Source organism: Lolium rigidum, chromosome 1, assembly GCF_022539505.1.
Source record: "Lolium rigidum isolate FL_2022 chromosome 1, APGP_CSIRO_Lrig_0.1, whole genome shotgun sequence".
In the NCBI taxonomy this organism is placed as follows: Eukaryota; Viridiplantae; Streptophyta; class Magnoliopsida; order Poales; family Poaceae; genus Lolium; species Lolium rigidum.
In genome coordinates this window covers 186,937,935-186,960,474 of record NC_061508.1, presented here as the reverse complement: position 1 = coordinate 186,960,474, position 22,540 = coordinate 186,937,935, and the positions used below count along the sequence as shown (strand labels likewise).

The window sequence follows — 22,540 nt, the reverse complement described above, 5'->3', positions numbered from 1 at the left end:
GGAGGATGCCCGGACCTAAGGGACCAATTAGAATCAAAGGAAGCTTCGCCCTAGCCGATAAATGTGACAAGGATTTCCATCGACTATCAGAAACTTTCGGGATGCAAGCTGAGTATTTGGCATCAAGGCTCATGATCGACTACGACGTGCTGCCAGACGTTGCAAGGCCAAATAAAGAATCAACTTTCAACACTGAGAAAAATTCTAAGGAGGTGCAGATTCACCCGACGGATCCAAAAAAGACGACATCTATTGCAAATGACATGGACCTCGCATAGGAAAGCGCGCTCGTCAAGTTCCTCCGTGAGAACTGGAAAATCTTCGCATGGTGTCCAGCTGACATGCCAGGAGTACCCAGGGAACTTGCCGAGCACCACCTTAACTTGGATCCACTAGCGAGACCAATCAAACAACCTTTGCGACGTTTTTCGGAACCAAACCGCAAAGCTATGCTATCGAGAAATTGATCGACTCGAGAGAAGCTGGTTTCATCAAAGAGATATCCACCGAAGCCACTTGGGTAGCTAACCCGGTGATGGTGCCAAAGAAAAACACTAAAGTCCTTCGCATGTGTGTCGACTTTACGTGTCTCAATAAACATTGTCCAAAGGATCACTTTCCCCTCCCAAGGATCGATCGGATTATCGACTCCACGGCGGGATGCGAACGTCTTTCCTTTCTGGACGCATACTCTGGTTATAACCAGATCAGGTTAAAAGAAGACGACGAAGCCAAAACAGCGTTCATCACACCGTATGGCGTATTTTGTTATAAAACAATGCCCTTCGGGTTGAAAAACGCGGGAGCAACGTATCAGAGGATGATGCAGAAGTGCTTGGCAACACAGATTGGAAAAAACGTGCAAGTATACATCGATGACGTAGTCATAACGTCAAGAAAGGGGACAACATTGATCGAAGATCTCAAGGAAACTTTTGATAACCTCGAAAAATTCTGCATCAAGCTGAACCCGACGAAATGCTCTTTTGGCGTCCCAGCAGGAGAACTCCTTGGGTTCTTAGTTTCAGCAAGAGGGATTGAGGCAAACCCCGACAAAATACAAGCCATCGTAACGATGAGGAAGCCAACCAAGTTAAAATAAATACAGCAATTAACTGGGCGAGTCGCGGCTTTGAGTAGATTCGTCGCCGAGTCGGGAGAAAAAGCACTACCGTTCTACGCGTTGATAAAACAAGGGGATAAATTCCAGTGGAACGAAGAAGCCGATAGAGCTTTCGAGGATCTGAAACGCAAAATCTCGACACCACCAATCTTGGTGGCGCCGAAGGAAAAGGAACCTCTCCTGCTGTACATTGCAGCCACGCCACAAGTGGTTAGCACGGTGCTAGTTGTCGAAAGAGAAGAAGAAGGAAAACTCCATGGAGTACAAAGACCGGTATATTTCATTAGTGAAGTTTTATCGCCGTCCAAACAGCGGTACCCGCAGTACCAGAAACTAGCATATGGAGTAATTACAACAGCAAGAAAGTTGCGCCACTATTTTTCGGCACACCCGATAATAGTAGTCAATGAAGCACCTCTCTCAAATATACTAAACAATCCAGAAGCTACAGGGCGTGTCTCCCTTTGGGGAATAGAACTTTCCCCTCGGGACATCACGTATGAAAAAAGAAAGGCAATCAAGTCGCAAGTTTTGCCAGATTTCATCGCGAGTGGATGGAGCTGCAAAACACGGGACCCCAGTTTGTCGAGAACTTGGACAATGAACTTCGACGGGTCCAAGAGAGTAGAAGGAGCTGGCGCGGGAGTGATACTCATATCACACTGAAGGCGACAAGTTGAAGTATGTCCTACGGATGACGTTCCCAAACGCATCCAACAATGAAGCGAGAATATGAAGCCCTTATACACGGGATGAAGATGGCAAAAGCTTGCGGTGCAACTCGACTAAAAATCTTTGGCGACTCACAATTGGTGGCTCGGCAAGTTATGAACCAATGTGATGCGATCAATGATAGCATGATAGCATACAAGGAGGTATACAATGAGCTGGAGAAGTTGTTTGATGGATGCGAGGTAAATCATATCAGTAGACTGAGCAATGATGAAGCCGACGTCCTCGCAAACATTGGGTCACAGTGCCTCCTAATCCCGCCAGGCGTATTCTGGGAAGAAATAACGGAGAGATCAACGAAGCCGAAGAAGGTACAGAAAAAAGCAAAAGAAGGAAAAACTTTGGCGTCTCCCAAAGAAACCATGGAGGACGAAGAGGACCAAGAACTTGTGATGATGATAAAAGTTCCTTGGATGCAAGCGTACATATCATATATCCTCAGGAAGGAAATACCCGACGATCCAGTCGAAGCAAGGCGAGTTATTAGACGATCCAAAGCTTTCACAGTGGTCAAAGGGGAGTTATATAAGCGAAGTATTTCAGGCGTCTTGCAAAGGTGTGTGACACCAGAAGAAGGAAGAATAATCCTAAAGGATGTACATGAGGGAATATGTGGTCACCACGCAAGTAGTCGAGCTATTGCAGCCAAAGTCTTTCGAGCAGGATTCTACTGGTTGACAGCAATTGAGGACGCAAAAGAGATAGTACGAACTTGCGACGCGTGCCAGAGATTCGCCGCAAAACCGCACTCTCCGGCGGCAGAACTTATGCCAATACCATTGTCATGGCCCTTTGCTCAGTGGGGACTCGACATGGTAGGAAAGTTGCACAAAGCTTCGCCAGGAGGATACGAGTACCTGTTGGTTGCTTCGTCGACAAATTCACCAAGTGGGTAGAAGCGAAGCCAATAAATTCACCGGACGCACAATCAGCAATAAAGTTCGTGAAGGGCATCGTTTTTCGATTTGGAGTACCTCACGGCATCGTCACGAGACAATGGCAGCAACTTCACGTCGAAGGAGTTCAAGGCATACTTGTGCGGAAGTGGGCATCAAATTGCACTTCGCGTCGGTTGCACATCCCCAAACCAATGGTCAAGTCGAGAAAGCCAATGGCATCATCTGCAATGGCATTAAAAAACGTCTGCTAGGACCGCTTGAAAAGGCTCGACACACCTGGCCAGAAGAACTGTCAAGTGTTTTGTGGAGTATCCGAACAACACCAAACACGGCGACACAAGAAACCCCGTTCTTTCTCGTCCACGGAGCTGAAGCCGTACTACCAATTGAAATAGAGCACGATTCTCCAAGAGTAACAGGGTACGACGAAGAAACATCACGAAAAGGTCGGGAGGATGATATGGATGCACTCGATGAAGCTCGAGATGAAGTACTGTCACGGGTTACCAAGTACCAACAGGACTTGAAGAACTACCACAGTCGACGATTGCGGCCAAGATCTTTTCAGGTCGGTGATTTGGTTCTGCGACTCAACCAGCAAAGTACAGAGAAGCTCGAGTCACCATGGTTGGGGCCTTACATCGTCACGGAAGTCATCGACGGAGGAGCATACGGGATCAAGGACAAGAAGACGAGGGTTCCTGAGAAAAACCCCTGGAACGTGGCGCAGCTCAGGCGGTTCTATGCCTAGAGCCGAAATATAGTCCTTCTCTGTAAAGATACAATGTACTGAAACGCCCGCGAGTTTTCAGACGCACTCTTTTCCTTTTCGGGGCACCGAGTGGGGCCGGAAAGGTTTTTAATGAGGCGGGCTCGCGGTGCTGCAATATAATAAAGATAGTGGAGATATACTTCTTATTTTTCGACACGCTCGGGGGCTCCAACAATATAGAGGACTTTTGCAATATACAACAAATTTCTTCGGAAATAAAAACGAAATCAAAAAAAAAAGTTTGAGATACAAGGTTTCCAATATAGTACAAATCAGTTAAATCCCAAAATACTATCTACGGACAAGCCTCTGGTTGTTTTATGTTCAGCATAAGAACCCTTGATAAAGAACTCTGAGTCCATCCGAAGAAGCTCATCTATCATCGACTCGGCCACGGGAGCTACCATATCATCGATTGTGTCAATATCATTTTTCCGCCGCGTTTTCTTGGCCAGGCAATCAGCAACAATCTTCGTCGGGTCTAACTTTGGATGACAAATATTGATCATAATCATGGCGAACCTTGCTCCAGCCAGTGAGTTGAGCTCGCACAAAATTATGAATGCGGGGAGCATCTCTGAATACCTCCAGTAATTCAGGAAGAGTTTTGGGAACCTCATTTCGAGGAAATAAAGTCCTATAAACAAGGGTCAATGTTGTCGTGCAAAAATTGAGAAATTCTCGCACTTGGCAAGCACGATCTTGGAACCTAACAATTTGTTGGGTTTGTTCAGGAGTGGCCCAGAACAAACAGCCATGGTTAAGGGAAAGATTGACAAGAAGATTCGTTCTCTCGTTCACTCTTTGATCTTCGGCAGCAGCGTCAAGAACCGAGCCTATTAAGCGACAAGGCAAGAAATTTGAAGGAAGGTACAGACAAAATAAAGAGGAGGCATTATGAGGTCGGAAAAACGTACCTAACATATCTGTACTAGCTTCCAGCATTAGCTCGAGCATACTATTTTCTCGGGTCGTGGCTTCCTTTGCTTCCAATACAGCAGCACCCTTGGCAGCCGTAGCCTCTTTGGCCTGTTGGAGAGCAAGTTTTTCTTGTTCGGATGCTTTCCGAGATTGTTCCATCATTGCCAGAGTTTGTCTCTTCATGGATTGAAGTTGTTGTCGAAGTTCTTGCAAATCTTCCGACAAATGTTGGCTTGAAGAACCTTCGAGGGGATTATCATCGACTAGTACTTTCTTCGAGAAGGAAGATGCGAGGTGAAGCGGCGGCAGAACAAGGGTTGGTCGAGTAATTATCAAATATTAAGCTTGGAAAAGAAAGTCCCAGGATCAATGATAAGCACGAAGAGGAATTTCATTAATTTCTAGGAAATTTACATGGACATTACAAAAAAAGTTCTCCAGAGGGACTAACAGGATAATTGTCGCCAAGGCTAATGGCGACAACGGCAAAAGGAATAGAGAAAACAAAGGAAAGAAAAAGCGAAGGCATTCAACTAGACCTCCGGCCTCGATGAGCTAGGAGTCGAAGATGGCTTGATCCCGAGATAGGCCAGGATTTTCTTTGTGCTGGGCTTGGCTGCCTTGATCAATGACCTCCATCTTGATGGTTCTATCTGCTCGGTGTCGCCTACTTTCAACCAGTCAATAGTTTGTTGACTGTCAGCGACCAGGGCCATAGCGCTCTCGACAGCAACCTTCATGTTTTCCTGGCGCATCTTCAGTCCAAGATCCTCCGGCGGATTGAAGTCCTTGGCAAGAGCGAGGAAAGTCTTAGGCTCCTCTTTCTTCGGGAAGAAGTAGGGGAACAACTTCGACATTCCTGCGTCAGCATTCACCACGCCTTCGCGAATTTCTTGGCCGTGAAACTCCAGATAAGACAACGCGTCAAGCAGAGGATCATTGGTCGGATTCTCAAGATCAAAATCTTGGCTCGTTTGAACTGCCAAAGAAATAACATATTAGTTGACAGCAAGTAAAAATAAAGGAAAGCAAGTCTTACAAAAATAGAAGAGATCAACAAAATTACCGAGGAAGCGACGATTTTGTGTGTTCACGCGCTTGAGGATTCCCTTTTCACGAGCAGCTTGTGCGGCCTTGTGCTCATTTAGAGCAGCTTCAGCGTCTTCAAGTTTCTTTTGCAGTTCTTCGACACTAGCAGCTTTTGCTTTGGCTTCATCGGCCTCCACTTTTGCTTGGCTAGCGTCAAGTTCGGCTTTACGGCGAGCCTTTTCACTTTGCTCTAATTTATGAGCAAGAGTGTCGGTAAGCTTGTTGGCCTCTGCAAGTTTCTCTGCCAAAATAGAAAAGAACAATCAAAATTGCGACAAAAATAGAAGCAAGAAGATCGGAAACAATGACAGCAAAAAATTGTTACCTTCAGTCCTGCTGGCGTATTCACGGTACCCAATGAATTGGGACCCAATGCGAACAAGCTCTTTGATCATGGGCTGTCAAAGAAGAATAGAGAAAGAAAATTTCGGTAACGAGAAAAAAAATGAAGGCACAAAAAGAAGTAAACAGAGGAAATATAGATACTAGCAGGCAAGTCAACAACTTACATCATCTAAGAGCGCCTGGGAAAAGTTACCCAATTGAGGGGCAGGCTCGACGATCGTCTCAACCCTCGTCCTTTTTGGTGAAGGAGCAAGGGGTCTTGAAGGAGGAGTGGTGGTGACGACGTTTTGTTGAGGAGGCGAAGATTCTTCTCCTTCAACTAGCGTCTCCGACACAAGCAAAGTATGTGACGCGCTCGTCCGAGGAGCCACGTCACGAGTCGGTACTTCTTCCTCGTCATCACTGCGAGTAAGGATCGATAGCATAAAAAGCAAAATAAGACAAAAACTTCGACTACAGAAATAAGGGGAAATCAAGGTGACTTACGAGCTGACGAGGGATGCGAGATATGGATCATAAGTTGCCTTCTGACGTGAAGGATCAACTTCTTCGGCTTTGGAAGTGCCGGAATCTTCGGCGTTACTCCTCTTCCTTTTCCCTTTTGGAGAAACAGCGGGAGGAGGAGATTGGGCCGATGTAGTGCCTTCGGAAGATCCCGCAGATTTTCGAGAATCCACGGGTTCATTCACAAAAGACGGAGCTTCTTGATTGTCATCAGTGACAATGGCCCTTTCTTCGACTTCTCCACCTTCAGGAAGAGGAGGAAGCGAGACAAGTTTTGGATGATCCTATGAAAAATTAAACAGGGATAGATATCAGGAAAGAAGTAACAAAAAGATAGCATAGCAACAACAAGACAAATAGACAAAGATTACCTTGGGAAGTGGATTGGCGGCGCTGAACGGCGTCACACGGCAAGAAGAAGGGACAGGATCTCTTTTGTTGAGTGATGAAATTTTTCGGACAAGTTTTTCTAAATCCTTGACCTCCAAATTCACCGACAGCCGATCTACGTCTTCGTCGCGAGCATATTTCCAGAGAGGATATTTGCGAGCTTGAAGTGGCTGCACTCTAGTACTAAGAAAGTATGCAGTGATTTGGATACCCGATAATTCTTGGCCGCGAGTATTTTGCAACTCGTGGATACGAGTCATCAAAGCTTCTGTCGACGCCCTTTCTTCTTCGGTGGCTTCCGCGTCCCAGGAGCGACGGCGAAAGATTTTTTCGTCGCCATCAAAAGGAGGAATGTTGTCCTCTGCACATCCATGGTTTTCCTCCTGGATGTACAACCACTTCTTGCGCCATCCTTGAACTGAGTCAGGAAGCTTGACGTCGAAGTAGTCAACAGTGGGACGAACAGAAATTACAACGTCGCCTATATTATAGGCGACATTGGGCGAGCCATTACGGCGGCAGAAGAAAATGCGCTTCCATAGCGCCCAGTTAGGCTGGACGCCAAGGAAGGCCTCGCAAAGTGTGATGAAAATGGAAATGTGAAGAATGGAGTTTGGCGTGAGGTGGTGGAGTTGCAAACCGTAGACAAAAAGCAATCCACGAAGAAAAGGATGAATGGGGGCGGACAGACCGCGGATGAGGTGATCGACAAAACATACCCGGTACCCCATTGGAGTGGTTGGGTAGCTCTCCTCACTGGGGAAGCACAGCGCCTTGGATTTCTTACTGATCCCCAGCTTCTTCAACATATTGATATCTTGCGAGGAAATTTTCGACCTTTCCCACTCCGCCGCTCCAAGATCCGCAGCGGCCATGGAGGACTCCGGTGTGCTGTGCCTCGTCAAACGGCGCGGCGGCATCAACAATGGCGCGGGATTTGCAGGTTGGAGGTGAGGAGCTCAAGAGGTTGTGAATCGGAGGAGGAAATTTGCAGATGAGAGAAGGAGGACGGCGTGAGCGCAAGTGTCCGAGGAGGAAGAAGATGATCTTATGTAGGGGTGCGGTGAAACGACGGACCGTTGGATAAGGAAAATGTGTGACAGATGATAGCCACGTGGCAACAAGGGTAAAAAGTAACTTAATGATGGAGAAGTTACGGTGCGTGCGCCAGAAAAAGCGGAGGACGTGTGTCCCCCACTTGCACGACGTGTCAAGATAGTGGATCAGTTGGGCCCGCATGGCAGCGAGAAAAGACTTGTCGCAAAATTTTGACTAGCAATCGTGGCTATCGTCAGCAATAACGTCACCTTGACAGAAAAAAAGAGCTCGGCTTAACAGCTGCATCAAAAGGCGACATGAAAAAGTATTGGAGAGCTTTTGATCAAATACAAGTTTTTGAACAAATGCTCGGGGGCTACTTTGGAAAAATGAAGAGATCAAGAAAGACAAAATAGAAATGGTGTGAGCCTATGATCAAATACAAATATTTGTTCATAGCCTCGGGGGCTACTCCCATCGGGAGCGCTGTTCGCGCACCCGAGAAATTATAAAACTTCGGGAAAGAAAGAAAAATGTAGCGGCATAATAGCGTGGAGCCTACAACCAAGCACAAGTCCTTGGCTGTAGCCTCGGGGGCTACTCCCATCGGGAACGCTGTTCGCGTGCCCGATGAAATTATAAAAAAGAAAGAAGGTCAGAATGAAAAGAAGAAACATAGAACTGACAAGAGAGTATATTTCGAGTTATAAATAACTCTGCATATACTCCCATCGGGAGAACAATATAAGTCATCCGTGACTCGATAAAATGTGCCATTCCATCAGCCGAATAAGCACTCGACAATATATTCTCGAACGCCGAAGTTGCGATCAATTTCCGAATGCCGCAAAACTTTGCGAAGGTAAGACCCCGGATCAATTACGTGAGGCGTGGCGCCGTCTCGACGTCGGTTTGCTACTTTTATCCGTATCAACGGATACGAAGAAAAATCCTAACGGACGCGTTAGGTACCCGATAAATATGACCGGGACTCGACGGAATGGTAAGACCTTAAGCGGCACTCGTCGAAGTTTACACCGGTATCCCGAAATCATGTCCAGGGACGTGATTTTGAAGTAGGTTTTTGCGGATTGCCACTAGAGCGGTTAACTAGTACCGATCCGTCGGATGAACTAGCCCCAACTACCATTATCCCTGTACAATATAGAAATTTATATGAAGAAATATAGAAAAGTTTAAATTGTCGAGTAAAAATAAACGGTGGAGATTTTCCACGACTCTACGATTCAAGCAAAATCTCGGGGGCTACTCGACATAGGCATCCCTAATGGGCCTGCCGAAGATAGTACCGGGGTTTACTGAAGGCCCACTACTCGAAGAATAAGAAGATTCGGAAGCCCAAGATGTTATTAAGGAAAGTTAGAGTTGTAATAGAAAGTCTTATTTGTAATCTTACGGGATGAGTTTGAAACCTTCCTGGACTTTGTAACTTGTACAAGCACGAATCCCTCGGCTCCGCCTCCTATATAAGGGGGAGTCGAGGGACGCGAAGATCATCGAATCATTGTCTACAAACCCTAGTTTTCATAATCGTCGAGTACTTTTCGGCTGAAACCTTCGAGATCTACTTGCCCTCTACTTCCAACTAAACCCTAGCCTATAATCCATAGGCATTGACAAGTTGATACCTTGTCAGTTGTTGACCGATTTTGGTCCACGACAGTCTTTCTACACCTCTCCCCATGCTCTGATGGACCTTTTCCCGAAAGAATCAACCTCGCCGCTGCGGGATCGACCTTAAATCGATGGCGGGATCCAGCTCGATGCGGTGGCTCTCGGGACTGATTCCGGCAATGGCTAGCATAGGCGAGTGGGTCGAACGAAGGGGAAAGTGCGATGGTTATTTCAGCTGAGGCGACTAGTGGTCGGCGGTGTGAACACCAGCGGGAATACGGCAGGGCGGCAAGGTTGCGGCAGCGGGTGAAGGAAATAAAAAATTAGTCCAGCGGCGCGGGGGAGAATATTGGGGGGGGGGCGGAGGCTGAGGACAAAAAAAAAATCTCCACCAAGGCCGCTTGGAGTTCGGCTAGAGGCGGTTTCGGTCATTAACATCTTATTTTTGGTCCTTTAAAGCCTTTTAGGGGCTCGATTAGAGATGCGCTAACCAGGCCTAAAGCTCGGTCAAAATTGGGGTGATTTATTTTTGAGAGAGAAACCACATTAAATATCAAATTACATGAACAAATAAATGTGAAAACTAAAAGACATACTAGGAAAAAATAATAGTTGTCTCGAAAAAATTGCAGATGGAACCAAAGGATAGAGAAATACATAATAATTTCTAGGCTGAAGCTAGTGCCCACAGTCAAACTCCAACACTGCCTAGACGTGTGTTGAAAGAGACGCTGAGCCTCCACCATTGATTGAATTAAGAAAGCACCATTGCCAACAAGACTTTGTCGGTCGATTAGCAGGCCCGTTGCAAGCAACGCAACACATGTCGTTGCGGCATGTCAACCTGGGATGTCCTCATGCGGCCTTAAACCACGATCCACCACATCCCATCGACGAAGTCGGAGAATAACGATAGATCCATGTGGTGACCATGCATACCACTGCATGTTGTAGTATGCTAGTCGTGGATATAACATATGCGAAGTACCAATCCGCAAGTATTACACTTCTCAGAGTGGTACAACAGAAATATAGCTGGTCCAAAATTACCCACTTATTATTACAAGCCAAAAATATACATCACCACGGAGCTCCTCCTGGATCCGTAGAGGATTACTAGGTAGTTCTAGTTGAACTCTACTAAGCCTATAAACTAGTGGTAGAAGTTGGCTAAGTAGCATGACTACTCGAGAAGCTTTATTCTATAATATTCGGTGCTGCTCGACTACTACTAATATAACGGCTTCGATCTTATGCCTCCTCTTATGCTTCCTCAGCTCCGTACGCGATCAGGTAGTCCACCCCTTCGATGCCTCCCGAGAGGTCTGGCTCCTCGTAGTAGACATCCTCTGCGTTCTCAGCTCCTTCGTTGGTCCCCTCCGTGTTGTTCTAGTAATCTAAGCATGGGATTCAAAGAAGGATGAGTATGAGGTACTCAACAAGTTCATCATAGAAATGAGGTGTTTAATGCACTAACTACGGCCACGACCCAGAAAGTCCAAGGCAATCCATGTTTTTGTAAACATTTCTTCAAAAGGTTGCTTTTATTCTGAAGAATTATGTCCGTCAGCCTTCACCGGGTGTCTAGAACTTCATGGAGTTCCTTTCCAACGGCATTCGCAGTTCCAAACCCGGAACAGGGAGTGACATGCCACACTTTGATACACTATGTATATGTGTGTTACTTTACCCATAAGAGATCTTAACCTTGTTACTATCCGGGCTATAGACTCCGTCCACACTTCCTTGGTGTGAGGCTAGGTATAAGGTCATAGCCAATCATTGGCCTTCCCGCGACCCTGCATACCCACCCTTTTGTAAAACACTGGTTGCTGACTGATTCTCTGATCTAGTCCCTGAGCCAGCCCATTACAATCCATCATAGATACACCAAACCATAGAAGCAATAGGGCCTTCCTCCCTTCTAGCGTCTACTAGCCCACCGGAAGGTGTACCCGTTGATATGCGAGAGGGAAAAGAACAACTGACTACCCCGTCCCACTCCAGATCTTATGGTAAACACGTGTATTACGGCGCAAGAATCACTTAACGACATTTGTTGTTAAGTCCTAGATGAATAACCCAATGCAATGGAACCTCCACCAGACTCATACCATGGTTCCATTGCACACCACATAGTCATATTCATAATTGTAAAAGTAATACTTTGCTTTTCAATGCAGGAGTGATAAGTATAATACTTTGCAAGTAATTTGATAAAAATACTCAAAGTGACATGAGCAAGCGATGAACTTGCCTAAAGACTGCAAGGTATTGCAGTTGGATGGTGTGGACTGACCATTGTCCTCGGTTTCTGAAAGATAGCATCATTATCTGATAAGGGCAATGGTTAAAGATCCAAATGATGCATGCTTTAGGGTTTTAGTGTTGGTCCCCCCAGTTGATGTTTAGGGTTTTATTTTAATTATTAGAGTTTGAGGATACGAAAGATTTATAGATCCTTCTTAAGAATCATATAAAATAACTTTTGATGTTTTCAATAAAGAGACATGTCAAAGAAAATATTTTATTTTATTTGATTAATTATTAAGAAAATAAGGTTTGGTTTTAAATACTCATTTTTCTTATTTTTTTAAAGGATTGAATTTTTCCTTATACAACTTCTTTTGTAATTTTTCTTAATAATTATTTTAACTTTTGTTCAAATTTTCAAGGAAGCATTTGTTTTGTATAGAGCATAATTTTTAAAGTGGTATACATATTTTACTTTATTTTTTTAGATTTTTCTAGAGTTTTTGGATTTATTTGTAAATCTTAAAGAAAACTCACTGGTTAAATGACCAAAATGTCCCCGGGCCCACTCGTTAGTCCAACCCGTGGGTTAGACTGGACCAGGTCGGCATGGTCCGGCCCAACCGGCCTCACTCTCTCTCGCACTCGCGGCGGAACCCTAACCATAATCCCCCTCGAGCTCCCGCAATCCTCCTGCTCGCTATCGACCCCCTACTGGAACTAGGGTTACGGTGACCTTGGTGATTTGCGTCGAGCTGGCGTTCCTGGGCGCCCTGGTGCTGCTTGGCGACTCGCCCGTGACGTGATGGTGGTTGCGGTGCTCGGCGTGGCCAGGCTTGGCCGCGGCTTGGTGCTGTCGTGGCTGGCCCGTGCCGCCGTCTGTCGTCGAGGTCCGGGCCTGTAGCGCTGTGGCTCCAGGTATGTGACCCCTCTCCTCTCTCTCTCCTATCCTTCTCCTTCTTCCTCTAGACTTACTGGCCGAGTTCCCCTTTCTGGGTACTGGCCCTATTGTGGTGCTACCATGGTTGTGCTTGATGCTGTTGTTGTGCTACTGGCTGCGTAATTGGTTAGTTGGTTTCACTGCTGCTACTGCTAGCTTGGTTCCTCCCGTCTCCTCTATGTGGATGCTTCTCTGGCATTACTGTTGTTAGTAGTACTTGCTATAGCAAGTTCCAGTGGTGGCTATGTTGTTGTTGCTAGGCTTCCGGTACATTCTAATACTCTACTTGGATTGCCTTGTACTTGTGTTCATCAATCAATTGCATGTGTGCTTGTTGGATGCAATCTATTTATCTGTCCTAGCTCTGGTGCAACTAAATGCATGCCCTTGCAGCTGCTCACCATTCGTGATGAGTTGCTGATGCTTTTGCTTGTGTGTGCATGCTCTAAATGGTCAAGTGGTCATTATGTGCTAGTGGTTTACTTACTGGCTCATTACTTATGCCTTTTACTTACTGTCATATGCTACTACTTGTGCCTCTGGAGCTTCTCACCATGTACTGGTGTCTGCTGATGCTTGTAAAAGCAGGCTGGAGGGTTTTGGTGATGTGCCTGATGCTTGCATAGCATCCTGGTATGCTTGTTGTTGCCTGATTCAATTATCGGAGAAGGTTTTCTTTGTTGATGTCAGATAATGTGATGAACTGCTTATGCAGTAATGATTCCTTTGATGTGTAATTGAAGAATGGATGGAAGCCAATTATTGTTGGGTACCCAGCTTTGTTTTAAACTCAAATGAGTGATGATTGTGTATTTCTTGTTGGTTGGCATGAATTGGTGGCTGATGTGACCTCAACAGTGGTTCACTGCTGCATTTGGCTGCTCCTACTGTTGTATGGCTTACTGTGGAAGGATTATTGCATATTGGTGATCAATTCTTGATTACCAGTAGCATTTGATGTTAAAAACTATTCAGACAACAAAGTTTGATATTTTTTTATGGTTTTAATAGACTAGTGTTGCTAGGTGATCTTGGTAAGCTTCATGTTGATTGAATCCTTACTGGTTTCTCTTGGCTATGCCACTGGTTTGGTTTATCTTGGCATGACCTTGGTTACTGGCTTGGGTTTTGATCTCTGGCAGATGCTATCCTTGCCAGCATCACTTGGTCAATGACCAGATGATGATCAAAACAGGGTACCTCTACCCTATGAGATTTTCATGTAGCATTCTTAAGCATTTATGAACAGAACCTGGGGTTTGTTCATGAGTGTGGTATATCTCATTCCAGCTCCTAGATTTATGGTTATTGGTGTAGTGGATGGCTTCAGTTGCTGCTGTGATGTGCTTATGGATTGTCCTTCTCCTCCTGGCTTCAGTTGCTTGCAAAGGTTCTAGCTACCCATCTTGTTGGTTTCTAGGGTTTGTGTTCTTGATGAAGAACAACTATGTTGTTACTGATGAACTGGTCGATGGATGATTGATTTTCTCAAGTTGGCTATTTATATTTCTGTACTGGCTCTGGCTTGGTAGACAACAAGGCTATGTGAGGTTGGTGACTAGCCAGGTTGCATGTGTGTTGTGAAGCATGCATGAGCCTTGTGAGCTGTGTGGTTGTTCCCTGTTGGAACTTGTTCCAGGGATGGATCAGCTCGGCTGAGTGTTGATGATTATCACTAAATGGTTATTTTCTTTAAGAGCCAAGTGGAATTTTCCCAGTTTTTGCTATGAGATGCACATCTCTTTCCTTTATCAACCCTGCAACTGTCTGGAATACTGGGATGTTACAATCCACCACCTTTGGACCAACATCCTCGCTTTGCATCCATCGAACCCTGGTCCCCAACGCCGATGTGGATAACGAAGAACGTCAGCGACACACAGAGAAACTAATATCGCTAGATCTGAAGAACGGTGAGAAGAGCAAGCTGACGATCTTAAGGATCGAGAAGCACACGCTGCTATCAACTCCGAGACGTCGCCGTGAAGTTTGCCGCTAGTGTGGAAGTAGAGATGAGGCAAATTTATTCCCATAGTCGCCGCTCCCACCACTCTGATGACACATGACAGCAGACAAAACATAACCCTACTAGGCCACGTTGGAGGAACGAGATCTCTCTTCCTAATGATGTTGAAGTGACAAGTGAAGGGAGAGGGGACTAGCATCCTGACATGTAGAGTTGAGAGGAAGAAAGTAGCAAAGAGGAGCACGAGGCGAACTGATTCACAATTTCCCCCGAAGTAGTCTCATAATTGGACGAATTGGATTGAACAGAGCTTACTCTGTTACTCGGCTCTTGAAACTTATCAAGAGCCCCCTCAAGAAAAAAAAACGATCGAGCGTGTCCTTGTTGGAAAAAGTTCCGTCTAAATTAGTTAACACAGCTTTGCTTAGATTTGATCAGATACAAATTACGGAATTGCTAGTTCTCTATATACTGAGAACGAAGCTCCTTCTTAGTATTACTCCAACGTAAGATTTGCACCGTGATTTACGTACTTGAGTTGCAAGCTGAGTTGCAGCTAAGATTTTATTTAGTTACAAGATAATTCAGTTGCAAGTGAGCTTGCAACTATGAAAAATGCCTCCAAACTGTTAGATTTACTTCATGATCCGTGTCAATGGTGAGATTTGATGCCTGACATTCTACTAAGATCGAAGTTTCTCAATAGATTGGGCCCTATAGAGACCCTACAAATTATTTGACACAACTTTGGTTAGATTTGGTCACATATCTAGACACATTTCATTACGTAGGTTCGTCCATTTTTAAAAATAAAAAATATGTCGAATGCCAAACATGTGCATCAATTTTTATCAGTATTTTGTCAAACTGAATAGCGTGCCTTTTTATTCAAGGTGAAGTTTGGAGCTGTGATAGTTTCACTGCATTTTTTTTCATCATGTGTTCATAACAAATTTGCTTATTATCAGAACCACAATTAATCCGAAAATGGAAAGATGAAACGAGCACACCAAAACAGCTGATAATTGGCCCCACAAGTCGCCATCTTATTTTATCATCAAACATGCATCCCGGGTAGCAAAATAATCATGTGTTACATGCTTAAGAATCATGCCAGCATGTAAGCTTGGAAGGCTACTTCACTTCATACAGCATGGACTTAACCTCAAATGAAGATAGCTCAGACTTGTACGCACTATAAGATGTATACCTCCTGTCTTTTGGGAATTGTGCATATTTCAAGAATAAAGTGGATGATAGTGTTGAATTCATGCAATCATCATCACACGGATTGTCTTAAGGCGGGGTCTAGAAACTGGCATCCTCTGTTGTCGGCCTCCTCAAGAAATAGCGCAGGCTATTAGCAAGAACCTGCAGTAACAAACTGAGTCATAAAACACTCCACTACTGATCATTTGAAATATTATAGAGATGGCCACAATCAGAATAGCATGGTAAGTACAGTTTTCCTTCACGCCAGATCAAAGACAGGACTTTTGGAACTGTCCTATTTTCATGGTAATCAGATAGCACACTCAATAGAAAGTTGTAGGCATGATTGAGTTTACCTGTTGCAAAGCCTTGATCAGTGGCTTGCCCCGATAACTGACATGGAATTTTGCTTTAGCCAGTAGCCCCTACAATGTGCAAAATTTCAGGAGAAGAATAGCTTTTTAAATAATAAAAATTAAGGCTCCAGGGGACTTATGTCACCTCGGTGTCAAACTCTCCGGATTGGACAGTAATGTTGATGTCAGCGATGATCTTAACAAGGTCAACCAACAACCCTGGGCGATCAGCTGACTCCACAACAAGTAAACTGGAACGGAACATTGGAGGTCAAATCAATGTGAAAGATATAGGTATGTCGAATAACAGATAACTCTAACGCATAAATTGCCGTTAATTAAAATCCTCAAAAAACTAATGTGGGCATATTCATTCAAGATTACAAGTACATAAATGACAGCTAACTGTCCAGTCAGAGACCTTCTTTAGGACACATGCTTGATCCATAAAACAGATCATTACATTGCTTCTAGCCCAATAACATGCACTTTACTAGGATGAAAATTAAAGCAAGTGAAATTTCCCTTGCATTGTGAAGAATAAAGCAACAGAAGAGTATTACCTTCTTTCAGGACCGTCGTCATAGATGTCTATGTGTGTTGCTATGTCCACATCAACCTGCCAATTTACGAGCAAAAAGTACTTACATATAGAAAAGATAACGAAACTCAAGCATGTCAATATAGAAGACATGATTTTGATGCTACGCACAAAATACATGAATCTATATTGGCAACAAGGTGTCGACAAGTCTATGTTTACAAGACCTTTTTATGCAGTCAGGTTTAGCAGGTCAAGTAGGTATATATAAATTTACAGCCTAGAGATTCCTAGCATTGAAGTTCACTAGAAAATAGTTTCTTGTACACCTTTATGTGATGTTTCCTTCTCCTAATATATAGATAAGTAATATGGTTTTAGGGACGTCCATAGAGATTGAAATGTTCTCAAGTATCCAACATTGATGAGATAGAAGATGTGGACTCTTTGACTTATCAATGGATTATAGTAAGTACCACTTCTGTAGGAGGCTCTATCCCAAAAGTAGCACCCATGGCCAATTGACTGCTAGCTTCCTGGTGTCAAATAAATTAAAACATGCAGCCCTTAGTTTACAGGAATCAATTCAAGACGGTTTACAAATGAAAAAATGATAAGGCGGAGGAAATTACAGGATGATATTCGAGCATGTTGTTAATAATTGTCAGTCGTACTGCTTCTAACAACTCTGGATCATCAATTTTGCGACCAGTCGACCTGTAGAGTATTCCTGTCACTCATTCTAGACAAGAACTGATAGGTGCAGAAAAGTACAATGAAGAAAGATGTCACATTCTGCTATAAGTGGAAGCCAAATTTATATGAGAGATTCCTCATGGCAAGCTTTGCATATCTTGAAATAATAGTAAATGTACCCACTTACGATTTTGTTATAGCAAACTTGTTGTGCTTGCCAGAAGAATCGAGGCAGACGCTAGCTTTCACAACATTTAGCCCTAAATTCCTCAGGGCGCTCATCTTCACATTAAACAAAGCACAAATTATATGATGCTAGAAATAATAATCCAAGAGTGATGTAAATGGTGAAAATATGATGTAAACAACATACAGTATCAAGAAGATCCCCAAGACGGTCACCCAAGGTTACTTCCACAATAGTTGCATCTGGATCAGAGTCTTGGTCTATTATAACTTTCGGTGTAGGAACTGTATCAGTGTTGCTAGAGCTCCCGTCCTGCTAACCAAAGTATATGCAGTTGAACATGGAGGTTCATCCAATGTTTTGTGGTAAGCTATGCTATCTACCTCAACAGCTGCAGGCGAAGCAGCTCTAGGAACCCTCAAAGCTGGAGACGACAATCTAAACAAAACAAAACAAAACAGTTGTAAATAATACACATGAGAAACATTGAGAGTTGTAAAGAGAAAAATCGTGATGTAATAAGACAAAATAATGGAGGACTTAACAGATTTGCAGAAAGCAAGTACTCCCTCCATTCGGAAATAAGTGGCTTAGCTTTGTCAGATACAGATGTATGTAGACACATTTTAGTGTGTAGATACATCCGTATGTAGACAAAGTTGATTCACTTATTTCCGAAACGGGGTTGTATAAAGCAAACAATTTATCTTGTTCCCATGGCGCAGCTAGTGCATATCACACAGTAAATATACAACAGAGGAAAATGCTTTTAACCTGTATTTGTTGCAACCTAATAGGGTAAATTTGGCAACACCCCAGACCAAAGAATGTAATATCAAGCTTGATCATACCAGTCAGCACAAGAAACTATAATACTCCCTCCGACCCATATTAAGTGTCATGGATTTAGTACAAAGTTAACTAAATCCCCGACACTTATTATGGATCGGAGGGAATACATTAGTTCACACATCCAGGACGAAAGAAAAAAAAAATCGCAGCACAAATGACAGTACCTGCCTCAGCACCAGAGAAAATTCATTGACTGCACTACTTAAACTAGCTCTAACGGAAACAGTGAACTGACTTATTGTACTACGAAATACTGCACACAACCAAATTCCACTATCCCATTTCAGCCAGGGAAGAATCACATGAATCAATCGATAGCCAGATCACATGATATATTGTGCAAGCATCACTTGGTGGACACCCCCTGCCTAACTATGTTTATAGAACTTTATCCCCTTCCAACCAGGGAATTGCATACAGGAAACATGTCAAACTACATAGCAACTACACATAGGCAACAAGTTTCAGCCTCCAGAGCCGATAAACCAATTAGTACCTTGGGCATCCCATTTCAACCAGGGAAGAATCACAGGAATCAACTTTCTTGAACACATCAGTTTCACATGGTTCAGTGTGCAAGCATCACTTGGCGTACATCCCCTGCCTAAATATGTTTATAAACTTACTTTATCCCCTTCCAACCAAGTAATTGCTCACGGGAAACATGCCAATTACATATTAACTACTCGTAGGCAATAACAAGTATCAGCCTCCTGGGTAGGGTTCCTACTCCTGAGCCACCACTTGAACAATAAAACCACCCAGAGGAACCAACCAGAATTTCACAAATATGTCACACGTTCCGACCAGAATTACACCAACTATTAAGTAGCTGCCCATCTGGCATTATCTGCAACTAGTAAAAACATATGAATCTAAGTTATACCATCATGAATGAATTTCATTAAATGAACTAGCACCTAGGGGTAGCCGACGAATCAAACCAAAGATCGTGCCATCTCTCCAAGAAACAACGAAACAGGAGAGGGGAGACTCTGAATCTAATGCGGCAAAAGAAACAGATAAATCTCGGGCAGTCTCCTCACCTCAGCTTAGCGGGCGCCGCCGGCGCAAGTTGGCGCCAGCCGGCCAGCCGGCGGTTCCCGGACGCCGCCGGCGACACGCCGGAGCAGGGACGGAGGGTCCCGGCGGCGACGGTGACGGCCATTTCTGCCATCGTCTCGCCCCTTGGAGAATAAATAAAAGAAAAGATCCCAAGGAACGTGCGAGGATGGAGATCAAATCTGGTCCAGGCAGGAGACGGGGGGTGAGGTGGTGCTACAAAGGCGAAGGCGCTGATGGGATCATGACGATGATATCTATGGCTGTCGCGGCGGCTCTATCCATAGGATAGAGGGGGGGTGGAAACGGGAGGTGGGCTCGTGCTCTCCCTCTCGACCTCGCGCCCTCACCTCACCCTCCCTCTCCGGATATATACACCCACACGCACACGCGCGCTCTCTCTTCTTGCTCAGTCAGTCATGTCCCTTTCCCAGCGAGAGCGATCTGGAGTTTTTGCAATTGGGAGGAAAATGGAAGGTGTGGGCACAGGACAGGTGCAGATAAGTTGGTTGGGGTTAGTTCTGTCCTTTTTTATGCCTTTTTTTTATTTGATAAGTTTTTTTTATGCCGTTGAGAAGATGGACAATCAGGACCGTGGAGCTTTGATATGGGAAAGTGATGTAATACATTTGTGTACTGTAGTTTTTTTTGGGTACTCCCTCCGTTTTTATTTAAATCGTCTTCTAGGTTTAGTTAAAATAAAATTTCACAAATTGACTAAAAATGTAACAAAACGTGTAAATATTGGAGGGTGTTATTGATGATCATGTCCAGCCTTTTCTCCATTGTTCGTTCCAATTTTTTAGCCTCAATTATCACCCCGCACCTTGCGCAAGGGACATGCCACAAAAAGAAGATCCAAATTCCTAAGAGGGGTAATCTAGAGGAATTTTCACTAGAGGTGGTAGTTACATTCACAAATGCATAACTTTTTTTTTTGAAATGCACAAATGCATAACTAGGGAAGTGGAATTCACTAAAATAATTTGGACGTTACAAATTATAGACTTCATTTTCTACGAAAGTAAAAGGATTTCATCATTCTAAACATGGCTTAACCACTATGGTTATGGGATGTTCAAATCAGCTTCCAAGAGTGTATGCTCCCGGGTGAAACAATAATGTTCATCAAAACATCTGAAAATGTTACACATGTTTAGGTTTGTGGCATGTGTCTACAAGTGAACTTTTATGAAAGAAACATAAACTTTGTGGCATGTGCAACAATAAAAAAAATGAGATGCTCCAAAAAAGAAAAAGCTTTTCAGAACACGCGGGGAATTTATTTTTCCCTGGGACACGGTGATGTAGCCCCGCTCACCGACGACACTACATCAAGACCAACTAGTCCCCCAAGTGGACCGATGACTCGGGCTCGAGTTAAAGCGCTACACGATAAGGTGAACTCGCTCCTCACCACCACTCGGCCCCGCTCACGCTAAACATCTTGGTACCCCTTTGGATGGAATGCTACCTCATGCCGATGTGCTATGTGTCATTAGGTCATCAAGACACCGGAGAGGAGGACAAGCCATGGTCAAGGGAAGGAGAGGAGCCTCAAGTCATGAAGATGGACACGAAGCCGGACCCGACGTCACTCGAAGCGCTCGAAGGAAGAGAAGACGCTGGCCGGTCCAGGACCCGGTCGACCGGACCCACAACCGGGCCGCCCGGTCCCAGACCCGGTCAACCGGCCGCCAACCGGATTTCCCTCGAGCTCGTACCGGGAACCAACCGGACGGAAATCTGCGAAGTTTCCGGTTGGCGACCGGTCGACCGGACCCAGGACCGGACCACCCGGTCACTAGCCCGGTCTGACCGGCCCCAGGACCGGATCTGACGAGAAGACCCCACCAAACTGCCTAAGTTATGTACCTTTTCGCCTTGCTGGCCATGTATGCCTATATAAGGGACCTGGACCCCTCCCTTACCCCTTAGACATAATTTTGAGCTTAAACCAACTTTGAGCTTAGTCTCCCTAGGGTTAGCATCCATCTTGGACAAGCATCCCTCTGTAATCAAGGCCATCCTTGTTGTTGATTTGGATATTGTTGATTGAGATTCTAGTGCAAGGCACTCTCTCTCCCTCACCAATCTCCTTTCTCCAACACCAATCTCTCACCGGGAATTCTGCCGCGTGCCTCTTCCGGTGATTCTATTGGCGTGGTCCATCGAGCCACGGGGGTAAGTATCGGGTGTATCGGGTTGGTGTGCGTGCGTGAGTACCGTGTTCTTCGTGTTCTTCGTGTTCCTCGCGCTCTCCCACCTTTTCCCCTCGATCCTTGGGTCAAATCGCGAGATCGGGCCAACCCCTAGATCTCAGATCTCATCACACATATATCTTTTATTTGTGAAATTTTGCACGTACATAAAGGCACATAAAGGCAGATACGTATATTGTAAACATATTTTTTCTTTTGTGCATTTCTTTATTGTTAAGGATATTATACTCCAAGGGGGCAAATTTCTACTCGCGATGTTTGTGTCATATAGAAAAGAAAATAAGAGTGGACTTCTACTACTGTATATATTGTGGTGTAAGCTTCAGAAAACGTTTTCATTGTTCCAAATGAAACCCATCTATTTAAAGTCTACTATAGTTTGGTCTCTCACATCTAAGTCAGTATTTCTAATATACATGTATCAAAATTGTTTATATTCAGGGGTGTCTCATATACCATGTTCCATTTTATTACCCAAATACCATGAGAATTTCCCTCTAATGTAGAGATAGATCATGGGGATCCTTCTTGTTATTGTATCGTAATGACAACATACAATGATTATATGCAAGAGAATTTGGTTTATATTTGGCATCTTAGCATATTGACATGGGCTTTTCCGGTGATGTGGTGGGAAGTTTAACCCACATGGTACACTAGTCTAGCACAAAAAAAAAATAGAAACCGTTGGATCATACATGGAGACCATTAGAGATAAAGAAAAAAATGGGAGGAATTTTATTGGAGAGCCCCCTATATTAAGACATAGGGGGGAGTATTTATTTTATTGGATACGGGGAGGGGC

At 44.3% G+C, this 22,540-nt stretch overlaps 1 protein-coding gene across 2 annotated transcripts; it reads right to left on the bottom strand.

The window, feature by feature from the left end:
* Positions 1-15,624: 15,624 nt before the first annotated feature.
* On the bottom strand, positions 15,625-19,819 carry LOC124686228 (ACT domain-containing protein DS12, chloroplastic). 2 transcript variants are annotated; one of them, XM_047220216.1, is made up of 10 exons: positions 19,498-19,819; positions 17,983-18,037; positions 17,786-17,914; positions 17,600-17,694; positions 17,349-17,433; positions 17,193-17,252; positions 16,739-16,794; positions 16,321-16,426; positions 16,176-16,244; positions 15,625-15,978 (listed from the first exon to the last, which is right to left on the bottom strand). In XM_047220216.1, exons 1-10 carry the CDS (start codon positions 19,626-19,628, stop codon positions 15,916-15,918), a joined length of 849 nt encoding a protein of 282 aa, XP_047076172.1. In that variant the 5' UTR covers positions 19,629-19,819; the 3' UTR covers positions 15,625-15,915. The 2 variants fall into 2 exon arrangements, with proteins under 2 accessions (XP_047076172.1, XP_047076178.1); XM_047220222.1 differs by having other exon boundaries at positions 17,786-17,911; positions 19,498-19,818.
* Positions 19,820-22,540: the final 2,721 nt, after the last annotated feature.